The 13408-nt window shown below is 38.9% G+C and overlaps 1 protein-coding gene across 17 annotated transcripts in view; it reads left to right on the top strand.

Moving 5' to 3' along the window:
- Window positions 1–13408, top strand: part of ARPP21 (cAMP regulated phosphoprotein 21) — a 188458-nt gene that overhangs the window by 70046 nt on the left and 105004 nt on the right. For 16 of the 17 annotated variants that reach the window (XM_019508962.1, XM_019508970.1, XM_019508974.1 and 13 more), the window contains exon 10: window positions 13251–13359. The exons of the other annotated variant lie outside the window; for it this stretch is intronic. In XM_019508962.1, the coding sequence (XP_019364507.1) occupies window positions 13251–13359 (109 nt within the window). The remainder of the gene's footprint in view (window positions 1–13250; window positions 13360–13408) is intronic. 17 annotated transcript variants of the gene reach the window in all.

Raw genomic sequence — 13408 nt, forward strand, 5'->3', positions numbered from 1 at the left:
CCCCCCCCCCCCCCCCCCCACAAAAAAAAAAAAGGTTCATACAGCCAGAGAGTAGCACATTGAAATGGAGCAAAGACCAGGTGAATGGAGTAAAAAACATACATCTGCCCTGCACCTATTGGGCCCATTGTAGCATTTTCATGATGGGGATCCCAACTCTTACAAGAGAATCTCCAGGGAAGCCTTCAGTAGTCTATTAGAATAGAGATGTTGGGGAGCAGAGATAGAAAGCTTTAGAAGGGCCATGTCCCTGCATTAATGAGCTCTGGCTTTTTGATTTGCCCACAACATGCATGGGGCCCAGAAGATCTGTAGGGTTAGAGGATAGTCTTCATGGCTTGCTCTGAACAGTGGTTGGAGAATGTAGAAAGACAAACTCATTTTCCAGTTGAAACGACAAATCTCAATGAGACATTTCACTCTCACATAGGCTAACTGAACACAGTTTCTCCAAGTCCACTTGTATTATGGGCAGCACTGGTCCCGCATATTTATATAAAGTACTGAGCATGTTAAACTAAAATGGAGTGCAACTGACTACAGAAATATATTTTTATAATTAATCTCATAATTTTATATGGTAAATACAATATCCTGAATTGCACGCTGAATGAAAAATGATGATCACTGCCATTAACTTAGCATTTCTTATTGGTAAGATGGAGCAGAAGTCGTCTATAGGAATACCATGTTAATGCTTGGCAAAAAAAAAAAGAGAGAGAGAGTGACAGAGAGACTATTTTAATGGCTTTGTATTTAATAGTGTAACTTACCAGCTATTCTCAGCAACTCCTAGTGTACAAAAGTAGTCGTGTATAAAGTGATTATTTTCCTACGATATTTTTTAAAACATTTTCAATAGCTCTGTGTGTGTGTGCGTGTGTATGTGTGTGTTAGGTTTTGATGGTATTATAGCCCAGGGCTTGAAAGATTAACGCAACAAATACATTTTATGCACAGAAATCTCTCTCTCTAGCTCACTACCAAAATATTAAGGCCAGAATCTTAAACAAGAGCCTAAGACTAGGCTCATATATGTGACTTCCACAATTCAGTTGAAGCACTTGTTCATCAGCCCCCTCAACCTAATGTATAGATTTAAGAACTTGGATTTTAAACCCTGCTTTTAAAAATCATGGTCTTAGACAAAGGCATGCTTCTGTTATGTACCATGTCTAGGACTGGAATTTTGCCTTGCATCATTCAGCTGTGGCCCCGTCACTTCCAGATGGTCCAATTTACAGAATACTTGCATGCCTTCACATGTCATGATCCAGAGCCAACAAAATGACTGACTGCACCATGTGAAATAGAATTGTGGTACAAAGGTACGTATTAATACAGGAATGCTTACATGAGCTTAATACCCCTATACTGTAGAGGCTTATGGCTTCCAGCATGAAACAAAAACAAAGTAGGCAGGCACAGTCGCAAACTAGCAAAGCAAGAAAGGGCACCATACTGTGCTGCAGCATGTCCTCAAACCAGAGGCCAAGATCATGAGGGACCAAGCATTTGTCTTTTGTTAAACTAAGTCAGTTACTTATTAAATTAAATAACAGAAAAAGGCAGTATAACCATTTGAACCCCTGCATAACAATACTATAAATCTACACTGATTCTTTGAATCTGCTCTGCAACAGCATTTAGGTTTCTCCTGCAGAAGCAGGTATATTTCTATTCTGTAATGCTTCTGATGTCGTATCTGTGTAACTACATTTTGTTATTTGCTCCACACTTATTTACAGGCTGGTGCTTCTGTAGGCACCCAGATTAATCATGGCCTCTTCTAGCCCCATTGCCCTAGCTGGCTTCCTTTCTGGACTGCCATTAATTCACTTAAGGTGTATTAACAAGCATTTATTTAAGACCACATTGTAAATTTAAAACCTGGTTATCATTTTTACAAGATTTTGTGCTTGTGCTCCCTATGGATGAATCCCCATACCATTCCCACACCCTTATATCAGTATTTTCATGATATTTTTGCTTGTGGACTCTTCTGGATTTAACTACATAAGTACCATGGTACACAATTTACTGTGGTACACACAGTAAGCCACTTTTCCCACATATAGCAAAGTTGTTGCCTCTTGTGATGAACTGTTTTCCATGGTACTGTCAGAAATATATGCCTTGGAATAAGGCTTCTGAAGTGTTTTGGCATCGGCCAACCCTTCCAATTCCAGGATTTGTGTGTGCTTAAAGCACCTTTGAATTTTACAGTACTTAAAGACTAAGATTATGTTTGTCTTTGTCATTTGTCATCTTTGTATGGTATCTGTGTTTTGTTTTCTGAGTTGATCTTTTAACGTTTTGATGTAATTAGGATCTTCTAAAATATTACCAGATAACTTACTAAACACTTCAGTATTTCAAATTTTCCATTCTTTCCCCAAAATATTTCAAGTATCTAAATAGATATTTATGAAATTGTTTCTGACTATGAATTATGCAATAACCTTCCCCATCCACATAAATGATAGTAAAAAACTCATTTAACTTGGGTATTACAAAAATCCTACTTACCTTTTTCTAGCTACAAGAAAGAAGCTTAACTGCTCAGTTTGCTCTTTTCTAAAACTGGACCTCCGTTTACAATATTTACATGTTTCCAGTAGATGCCTTGGATGAGTAAGGTTTGCAGGCTTGTGTTCTATGTACCTTCTGAACTGCATATGAAAAATAATAGGAGAATAATGTGCTTGGTTCCACTTTCCTGTTATCGTTGATGAGAGTTTGTAATAAGTGCCAAGCACAGGTACGTACATTTCTCAACATTCCTGGAGGACAGAAATAAGAATACCCTTAAATTTCATCTAGATCTCAGACTCCCACTCCAATGTTGTAGCAAATTTTACTACAGAGTGTGGAAGCAGAGGAATATAGAGTAGTGGTAGGGAGGTGGCAGTACTTTTGGATAAAGCATTATTAGCGAAGCTACTACTTGTGTACTGTATTTAATTCTGGTGTTCACACTTCAAAAACTGGAGTTTGTAAAAGAGTCAGAAGTGCTGCAAGCATCGTTTTAGGTCTCACACTTCAAGAAGAATGGAATTAATTGGAAGGTGTCCAGCAAAGAGTAACAAAAATTATTAGAGGTATGGGGAGCATGACTTATAAAGACAGGCTGAAAGAGCTAGGGTTATTTAGTCTGGAGAAGAGAAGACTGAGGGTGAATGTAATACTCTTCAGATATCTGAAGGGCAGTTATAGAGTGAATGGAGATAGTCCCATCCCCTCTGGCCCCACAAAAAAGCCTAAGAATAAAGGCTTCAAGCTGCAGGAGAAATTTTCAGTAAAATCATAGAAATGTTAGGCTGGAAGGACCTTAAGAGGTCATATAGCCTAACCCCTTGCCTGAGGCAGGATCATCTCTATCCAAACCATCCTAAAAAAAAAAAAAAAAAAATCCATGTTTATCCTGCTTGCAAAGCTGCAGTCAACCCTGACACAACCACAGGATATAACACCCTAACCTCCCATAGGTAAAGTAAGGGAACTACAGTAGCCAATATCCTGCCGTTGCCAAGGGACTTTCTGACTATGAACATGGTCAAGCACTGAAAAAGGCGGTCTAGAGAAGTTGCGGATCCTACATTCCTGGAAATTTTCAAGGGTAGGCTGGACAGACACTTGGCTGGGATGGTTTAGTCAAGGATGATCTTGACTTGAGCAGGAGACTAGCCCGATGACCTGGTGAGGTCCCTTCCAGCTCTACTTATGATCCCTATTACCCTAATTTGAGGCCTGAAAAACATCCTTGGGACTAAAATGTATTTTTGGTTTATCAGTAAGAATATTAAGAGATGACTTGATCCTAATATATCAAGCAGCTATAGGTGGATCCAGAATTTTTAAAAGGAGTGTTTGCATGAGTAGCGACCAGCACTGCCTTTCTCCCTCTCTGCATCCCTCCCACTCCTCCAGTGGAATGGGCAGACCATAGTTCAGGATCAGCACATGGGGACTTCTTTTTTTTAAGTCCCTGAGTTAAGTTAGAATCTCTCCCCCTCTCCCTCCCCTAAGCCTGCCCCTTCTCCTCCATGCTAAACAACACCTACCATCCCCTCCCATTCTGCCTTCTCTATGTGTGCCTCTGGGTACAGGAAATGGAGACTTGTGTGCTGCTGCTACTGCTGTCCCAGCTACTCCTACCTTGCTTACTACCCAGCTTCAGCTGGGGCTGTGGGAGGCAGGTGTGCAGAGATCCAGGCTCCACCAGGGACAGTGGTAGCAGCAGGCAGGTTTCCCTCCCTTGCACCTGCTCCTGGCCTTGTAGGGAATACCCAAGGAAATGGGGAAGGGAGGAGGACCTGACCACCACCATCACTGCTGCTATTGTCCCCAGCTGAGCCTGCCTCCTTGCACAGCCAAATTGGTGTGGTGTACAAACAGCTCTGGAACATTTTCTGCCCCCACATCATCTGAGGACAGCAACAGCAGCAGGTGTTGTGGAGAACAGGAGTCAAGGGCAGGGGATATGCTACTGAACACAGAGGGGAGGAGACACTGAGAAGAGTGAATTCTTACCTGTTTCAGGGACTTAAAAATAGTTCTTGACTGCTGCTTCCATGGTATTGTCTGAAATAGGAGTTCAGCTGTACCACTGAACCCCCTCTAGATCAGCCCTTGTAAACAACCACATGGAAAAGAGGTTTCTTGTAGTAAGCTGTTTATGCCCCTTTCTCATTGAGGATTCCATGACTAGAAGGCAGAGTTAGATGCATTCAAAGTGGAAACAAGGCACAGAGTTATCTTGGGAGGGCAATTAACCATTGGAAGTATTTATCTTGGAAATGTGACATCTTTAAATCATGATTAAATGTTGTTTAGAAAATAATATATATGTTCTAGCTCAAGTTATAGACTTGAAGCAGAAATTAAGATACGCCTTATGGAACCACTGTAAGTAGAACAACATAATGCTTCCCCTCTGGCCTTAAAATCTGTTAGCTTATTTTTATTTTTTTCCAATTTGGAGAAGTCTAGCTATATTTACACCTGTAAACGTAGACAGAGAATAACTCAGATGGGTTTACTCATTTCTCATATCTCACTGCCTTCTTTTCTTCTATCTGAGAGATTATTTCAGGTACTGCATTGCTTAATTCCTATTCATGTCTACAACATGTGTTTTCATCTTCTGAGAAGAAAGATTTTTACTTTTTCGAAGAAGCTGACCTCCTCTTCTGTGTATCTGTATCTACTAGCTACGTAGCTAATATCCATCCAACCCAGTGAAGCAGGAGATCCGTAGCCCCTTCTGCTAAGTTGTACTTCTCTCCCCTGGAAAATGCTATAGTAGATACAAAAAATATCAGCCATCTGGGGAAACTGGAGAATGCCATACACCACAAGATTTGAGATATGATATACATAGGGGAATAAGCCACAAGCTGCTTTTGAAATGCCAGTATAGTAGGCCTATAAAATGCTACCTTGGGGGAGTGAGCCATGCCATCACCTGGAAAAGGTTATTCAAGGATGGGTTTCTTATTGATCCCGTGTATTTCCTCAAAAAAAAAATGTTGTCCATAATCCCCCATGAAAACCAGCACACCTCTCTTTCCTTATAACAAGAAAACAGAACCAGTAGGGTATCCCAAGAGTTTTATGAACTAGAGAGAAAAGGCATGGTGAAAGGCCTTTGTTGAAGACATCAAAAGTACAGATAATTCAGGGAGGCTTTGCATAACAAATGTTTTGGATGTTTCTCTGAACCAGTCCTATTGCAGTTCATTGCTGCTACCATCATTAGTAAGCGATCACGAGAGGGATCTCTGCTGTCTCAGGGCCTGGACAGAGGACCAGATGGACCCTGCCATATGCTCTCTGCCAGCACTGACAGTGAGAATGGGTTGTACATCTGTTTTGAAGAATACAACAGTGCAGGCAATTATTGAAGCCATTTTTTCAGAAGTAAAGGACATTAGTTAAAGGTTATCTAATAAATAATCTTCTGAATATATGTGAATTGACATGGCATAAGTATGTAGAAACTTTAGTACTGGGTATTGCATAGTCTATATAGATCAGGTTGTGCACTGTGTTCTATATAATTATATATCCTACATGCTAACTGACACTCACCTTAAAATGAGTACAGGGCAAAAGCAGCTGCCTACCAAACACTCAAGTCATCACCCTTGACCTGGGCTCCTATGCAAGTCTCTCCAGGGAGGCAGGATCTGCAAGGGGGAATGAAGGTGAAGAATGGGACAGAGATGAACAGTGAGAACATCAACTCTGCAGATCTCACCAATGGGGAAAAATGTGGATTGGAGCATCCTAGTGGCAGCTGTAGCAAAAGGAGTACTGTTGATGTGGAGTTATGGGAGGGCAATAGAAGAGAGAGCAATTTGGACCTACAGTGGTAGCAGCTGTGAGTAATGGGTATGGACAACAAATCAATCACAAAATACAGACAGTGGGCCAGCTCCTTGGCTGATAGAATTTTACCCCAATTATATATACCAGCTGAGGATCCAGTCCAGTATTTTTTTTCTTTTGCAGGCAGTGCATTCGTATTATGAGTTTCCAAAGGAAAGAAAACTGATAAAGTTGCACTGAAAAACAGTTAAAACCACCTTACATAAATACTTCAGAGGAGATCTGTAGCATCCTGATAAAAGATTATACCGACTAATGAAAACCTTAGATTTAATATGTAGTTGTAGTAGCTTCTCAGTTATAAACTGCTTTGAAGGAAAAAAATATGCCACGTGGATCATTATTCAGAAAGAAAAGTGTCCAGTACTTCAATCTGACAATTTATAGGAACATCAGATAAATTCATGAGCAGAGAGGTTGCAAGGCAGCAAAGCCATTTTGCCAAATAAATGTGAAGCATACGTGGCTTCCTAAACCCCCTTTGGCCAACTCCGCAGTTGCTGAATTAAACATACTGCCTGCTGTACTGGATCATATTGCTGAAAAACAAAGGTTTTACAAATTGTGTTGGTTTTTTTGTTTTTTGGGGGGTTTTTTGTAAGTATATTAACAAGAGAATGTAAGGATTTGTTTGTATAGACCAACCAGGAGACAAATCTGCATAATATTTGGCAAGTTTGGAAAAAGCATTCTGTGTCTCTTAACCTTTTAAATTGGCATTTACTTCGTTCATTTTAGTCTCTTTTGTGTACATCTGCAATGATTAATTTTTTCCTACTGGCCTTGCAGAAAATTTTAAATTGGATTAGAACTAAAATTAGACAAATAACATGCCTGCATAATGAAAACAATAATTTGGAAGTGTGTGCGCATTTATAAATCTGGCATGTGCATATAGGTGTCTGTTGAGTGAAAATGCATATCTAACAATAATTCACATGCTATGTCTCTCAACATTAATTTTGGGCATAGGTTTTGAGGAAAAAATAGTAGAATCATGCAGTCAGTGACATAATTGTTCAAAGATTTAATGGTCTGACATTTTCATATCTATGCAATTCGCATATAGTTTTTCCTGTTACTTGTGATAATTTACTTCTATGCATGGGAAATAAAGCTAATGTATTGCCACATTTATTGTAAGTATAAAAGAGTTAATGGAAAATGCTCTCTTGGTTGGTCAAGAGCATTGCTTGGAAATCCATAAACTTTTATTTAAAATTGCAAAAATGCATCTTTTGCTATGTACCTAATCCTCAGAAATTGAAATTTTATTTTGAATGTGTAACTGCCCAAGCCATGATGCCATCTGTTTTGTAACAACTGAAAACATCAGACCTTTCTAGCGCTGAGCAAAGGAAAGAGCAGTGCTACACAATGTAGCCAGCATCACACCTGGAATTAACTCACAAGCTTGTTGACATTGCCATTCTTCTCAGAGTTGCCAAAGGAATCAGTGGTCATGGAATTGGAGTTACCTCCCTAAAATGTGAGATAAGTCACTTCAAGGACTAAGACATATGGACAGAATATATAGCAAAGCTCTGTATGCCACCACCACTGTCTATGCTGTACAGTTACAGGAAGTAATAGAGGGTTTTCCTCATGATGCCTGAAGAAAGGACTTCATTTTCCAGTTTTCAGTGTGGGACCTTTCTGTAACTATTAAATTTAACATGTTTAAGTGTACCTGTATTTTATATTAATTCATTGATATAAACTGACTTTATAAATCTATATAGACTTACCACAAAACATATTGGTACACACATTATCCCTTCAAACTGTATTTTTATGAAGGAAAAGACATTTTTCTGTCTTGACTCATTTACTTGTATATGGTTAGTATTTTCTGTCTCTTAGAAGGGAAATTATTCCTTTGTTTACATAGCATACTGTAGACAGACTTGGAGGTCAAGCAGCAAAAATAAGCATAAATACAAATGTCTTCTATGAAACGGTGATAACATTGCATAATTATTTCATAATTTTACAGAATACTTTTACAGTATCTTTGTTATTATGGTATTTATTTTATTTATATACTTGACAGAGCTTACCTGATTCTTCTGCCTTACTACACGGGAGGAAAAAAAGAACAACTTTTTTTTGCAAGAAGTCAGCCTTCAAATGACTTCAGGGAATATGATGAGACATAGGGACATTTCTTCATTGTCTTCAATTTTAACCAGTTCTCCTAATCCTACGTAATAATTCTACTTTGCATATAGGCATAGTAGAAGTTATAGGCCAGATTTTCAAAAGACCAGTACCCAATAGCTTCTATTTAGGCACTTCTGGATTTTTTGAGGAATGCAGTGTTTCATAATGAGATGTGGCTAAGAAGTATGGCCACAAATGCAAGTGACTGCAGGTGCAAAGTTGCAAGTTTATAGATCGAAGCCAGGCTTTAAAGTTAATTAAAACCTTAACTTATTCCAAAACTGAAAAATGAGCATGGTAAATTTATTCACAGGGTGTTCACAACCATCTCAGAGCTTAGTACATTTTACATCAGTGTCTCAGAAATATTCATGATTAAAAGCGTTGTAAGTCCCTACTGCCATGAATGGATAGTGTATGAACAGCATGGCTGCCCATACTATGATACAGACCAATGTTAACTGTCCCTCCTGTTCATAAGCATTTAATTTATCCACAGATTCTTAAAGCAATGCATCTGATACCACTGTGTAAATATATCTAATCAAAAGAATCAATCAGGGAATCAAATCTTATCAAAGGAATAACATATGATTCCTATGGGACTTATCCTACATGCTTTACACAGAGGACTTCCATTGGCTTCTGTCAGAGTTTAGAAGGGCCAGGCCTGAGGGCTGCTTGGGTGGTAAATAATATGTAAAAGTGACATCAGTTCATAGCATTACACTATGTATGTTTTATATACATTTTCCATGTTAAAAACACAGACTAGACAGGAGCCAATTTGTTTCAATTTTTTTTCTAAAATCCAGCGCCCATTTGAAATAATGGATTTTTTATTTATTTGTTCTTAGTCTGAACATTTATTTGAAGTTCATCATCGATCAAGGCTCATAGATTATTTTGGATTAGAGAGATACAGTCCATTACCTATATAATTGACAACTGCAGTTTTACTGGTAACCATTTTAAAATAATTGCCAGTGCTTTATTTATTTATGTCATTATGGTACATAATTTATAATTTGAAAAATAAGAGTTTGCCTCAGCTTTTCCATTGGAAACTCTTGCTATGGCTTTCATTTGTTAACAATATAGTTTTACTCTGGTAAACCTACTTAGATAGTTGGTATCTAAGATCACGATACTGCAAGAAGAAACTATATGGCAGCATCATATAGCGGGTCATGAAGGTCCACTGAAGTCAATAATAAGGTTCCACATGGATCTCTGCAAGCAAAAATCTTTTTTCATGATTATGACCCAAAAACTCAGATCTGTACTACATACATACATACATGTTTGAATATGGCTTAATTTATAAAGGATATCCATCAAATGGATTTTAAACGTCTGTTTTCTTGACTTGTACAATTAGGCATTTTTTTCTCTCTGTTGTAAAATGACCCCAAAACAAACAAAATAGTCAAAATATAAATTTAGAAATAGAATTTCCGCACTGACCTTCTACTCTGTTGACAAATCATAGAAATTAAGGGCTGGAAGGGACCTCGAAAGATCATTGAGTCCAACCCCCCTACTCTGGGAAGGAATACTGCTGCGATCAGATGCTCCCAGCAGTGTGTCTGTCCAGTCTCCTTTTGAGGACTGCCAAGGTTGGGGACTGCACCACCCCCTTGAGATGTCTATTCAAGATTCTGGTCACCCTTACATCCAACCTGAAACCATCCTCTAACAGTTTATGGCCATTGCTCCTTGCCCTCCCCTGGGGCACCCTAGCAAACAGTTTTTCTCCCAGCTCCTAATAATTACCCCTTATGTACTTGTAGACAGCCACCAAGTGTCCCCCTCAGTCTTCTCTTCCCCAGGCTGAACAGTCTCAGATCCCTTAGTCTTTCCTCACAAGGTTTGTCGTCCAGGCCCTTAATCATTCTTGTGGCCCTTCTCTGGATCCTTTCAAGATTCTCCACATCTTTTTTGAAGTGCAGTGCCCAGAACTGGACACACTACTCCAGCTGGGGTCTCACCAGTGCAGAGTAGAGAGGAACTGGCATTGGCTAATACATCCCAGTATGTTATTAGCTCTGTTGATTACAGTGTCACACTAGTGGCTCATGTTCATCCTGCAACCAACTATAACCTCGAGGTCCCTTTCAGCTATTGTGCTGGCCAGGACATCTCATTCTAACCTATCTTCGTGCTGCTGGTTACCTCTCCCCAAATGAAGCACCCTGCATGTATTGAACTGTATCCAGTTCCACTTTGCCCACCTTTACAGCTTGTCCAGGTCTGCTTGGATCCACACCCTATCCCCTAGCATGACTTCTTTTCCGCAAAACTTAGTATCGTCCAGAAACTTGGCCAACGTGCTTTCTACGCGCTCATCTAAATCATTGATAAAGATGTTGAGCAGCACAGGGCCAAGAACCAAACTGCAGGACACTACTGGTCACCTCCCACAACGATGATACAGACCTTTCCACCAAGACTCTCTGGGTTCAACCCCTTAGCCAGTTTCCAACCCACTGTGGACCCTGCCAGCCCACAATCCCCCATTTTTTTTTATAAGAGCATCACAGGAGACCATACTGAAGGCCTTTTTAATATCCAAGTATATGACATCAACTGCATCTCCCACATCTAAACAGTTTATCACTCCAACACTGACCTACTCTGAGTGTGTGTCTACACGGGACACTAACCATGATGCCGCTGCTACTGTGCGGTAGGGTTGAAAATGACCCATGTGCTGCTGGGACTCCACAGTACCAACTGTACAGTCAGGGGCATGTGTAGACATGCCCTAAATGTAGTAGTCATTTGTTTGTCCTTTAATTATGGCCTGTCATGGAAAGTGTTTTCATGGTTTTATTTAACCTCTGATCTTCACTTACTCACTTTAATTATAAAGAATTATAAAATCTTTTCTTCCCTTGACAATTTAAGCTTATAAGACCTATTAATGACAATGGAGGCAGAATAAACTGTGTAATGTCATTATTTCATTGTCTTTCCATTTACAAGCAACAACTGCATTTTATGATCCATTACATTAGAAAACCATACAAATGAGCACAGACCATTGGGCTTTTCTTTTCTTCAGAAAAGACCAACAGCAGGGCATAAAGCTAGTCTCCAATGTTTTGCATTTATGGGCCTAACATTCAGATGTGGCTAATCACCCATAGGTCCTATTAAAGTACCCAGCATTATTGTATGTTCACAATCTGTGGAAACCAAGTTATTGGTGTCTGTACCAGTATGCACTTTACCAATTTTTTGCACAAAATAAAAGAAATTGAAATCCGCCATGGAAGTGGGGAGGGGAGGGGCGGGGCAGGGGGAGGGCAGAAAATTTGCTAACTTTGGGTTTTGCACTCATCCGTAGTTCATTACGAGTTTTTCCCATATATCTAGCAATTAAGTGAAACAGACTGCAGTTATATAGCATGGATATGCCCTATATTTTACCATGAAATGCATAATCAGTCAGTTAACTACTAATTCAAACTGTAAAAGCAAATTGGTAACTGATTTGCTCAGCTGGATGTAATATTTCAATGTGAATTTAAATTTTGTCAGTATTTATTTTGTATTATTTTAAAAGCTGTATAGACCTGATTTTCAAAACTTTGGAAAGATGTTTAGCCTCTGTCTTCAGTGTGCTGATGCTACTTGTATTAATATCAGCGGGAGTTTTGTGCACAGTTTGAATGCATTGTTGTACTATTTTTAAGTCTTCTCTTGACAAACTCATATAGATCCTATAGACACTGTCAGAAGTAACTCAGGTGCACTATGTGATAGATGGGATCCTTTATTTAGCTATGGTTCAAGACTTGTATTCCTACATTTAAAATGCAATCAGTTAGCAAGTTCTTTTTACGTGACAAAATGCATTGCTATTTTACTTTTTTTTTGTACTAGTTTGCTGCTGAATGAAGCCTGGGAAGGCAACATAAAAGCAGGGTGCAAGGAGCAGACACAAGTTGCAGCATGTTATAAAGATATAAATGTTACATTATGCCCCAAATGCTGACAGTTGCTTGCTTGATGACATGAGACACCTCTTAGCATTTCCTTTTTCTGCAAGGTCAAAGAAGAACACAGAGCAGCTCCTACCGGCCACTAAACCTAGAAATGTTAAGCTATTAGCCAGTAGCATTTGACTGTTTTTCTAAAATGTATGGATGGGTTTTAAATCAATTGGCTGATCAATACTGTGTGACTATTCTGAAATATTTCCCTTGCCTATCAGCCACTAGATAATTATTTGTTTAAACAAAATACCATCAGTCCCCCCCAGTTACCAATTTGATTTATTAGGAGTGAGAAGTTCTATAAAAAGGTTTCTATCGCTTTTCCTTGTTTATAAATGTGGATAAGCTCTATTAAATGGCAGTGTAGCAACAACTGAAGGAGCAAATTAACATAATGTATGTTAACTTGTTTTCTTGCCCTTCAGTCACAGTGATGAGAGCCTGAATATCCATCTCAGTGACAGTGAATTCATGTTCCTTACTACATACCAACAACAAAAGATATTTATAGCAATAACAGGTAGCAGCCATAGAACAGTATCAGACAGATATAGTCAGTCTCACAAGAACAACAAATGTAAGCTAATTTTGCACTAAATACCCCTGTGAAAAGCGAAAAGCGCTGAAAATTTAATAAGCAAAACAAAAAAAAAAAGATTTTTTTATTGCTATGTTTTACTTTGCTGGCAGACCAGAGCAAAGGTTTTCTGAACATTTAAAAGATGAAAAAGGTGAAGAATCCCAGAAGCGATTTATCTTGAAGCGAGATAACTCTAGTATTGATAAAGAAGACAATCAGGTTGGTTCTCGGTTCGAGAGTTGCTGAAATTTGTTCTGTTTTGAAGGTG

This window comes from Gavialis gangeticus, unplaced genomic scaffold (assembly GCF_001723915.1).
Source record: "Gavialis gangeticus isolate Ggan-Ray unplaced genomic scaffold, GavGan_comp1, whole genome shotgun sequence".
Classification (NCBI taxonomy): domain Eukaryota; kingdom Metazoa; phylum Chordata; order Crocodylia; family Gavialidae; genus Gavialis; species Gavialis gangeticus.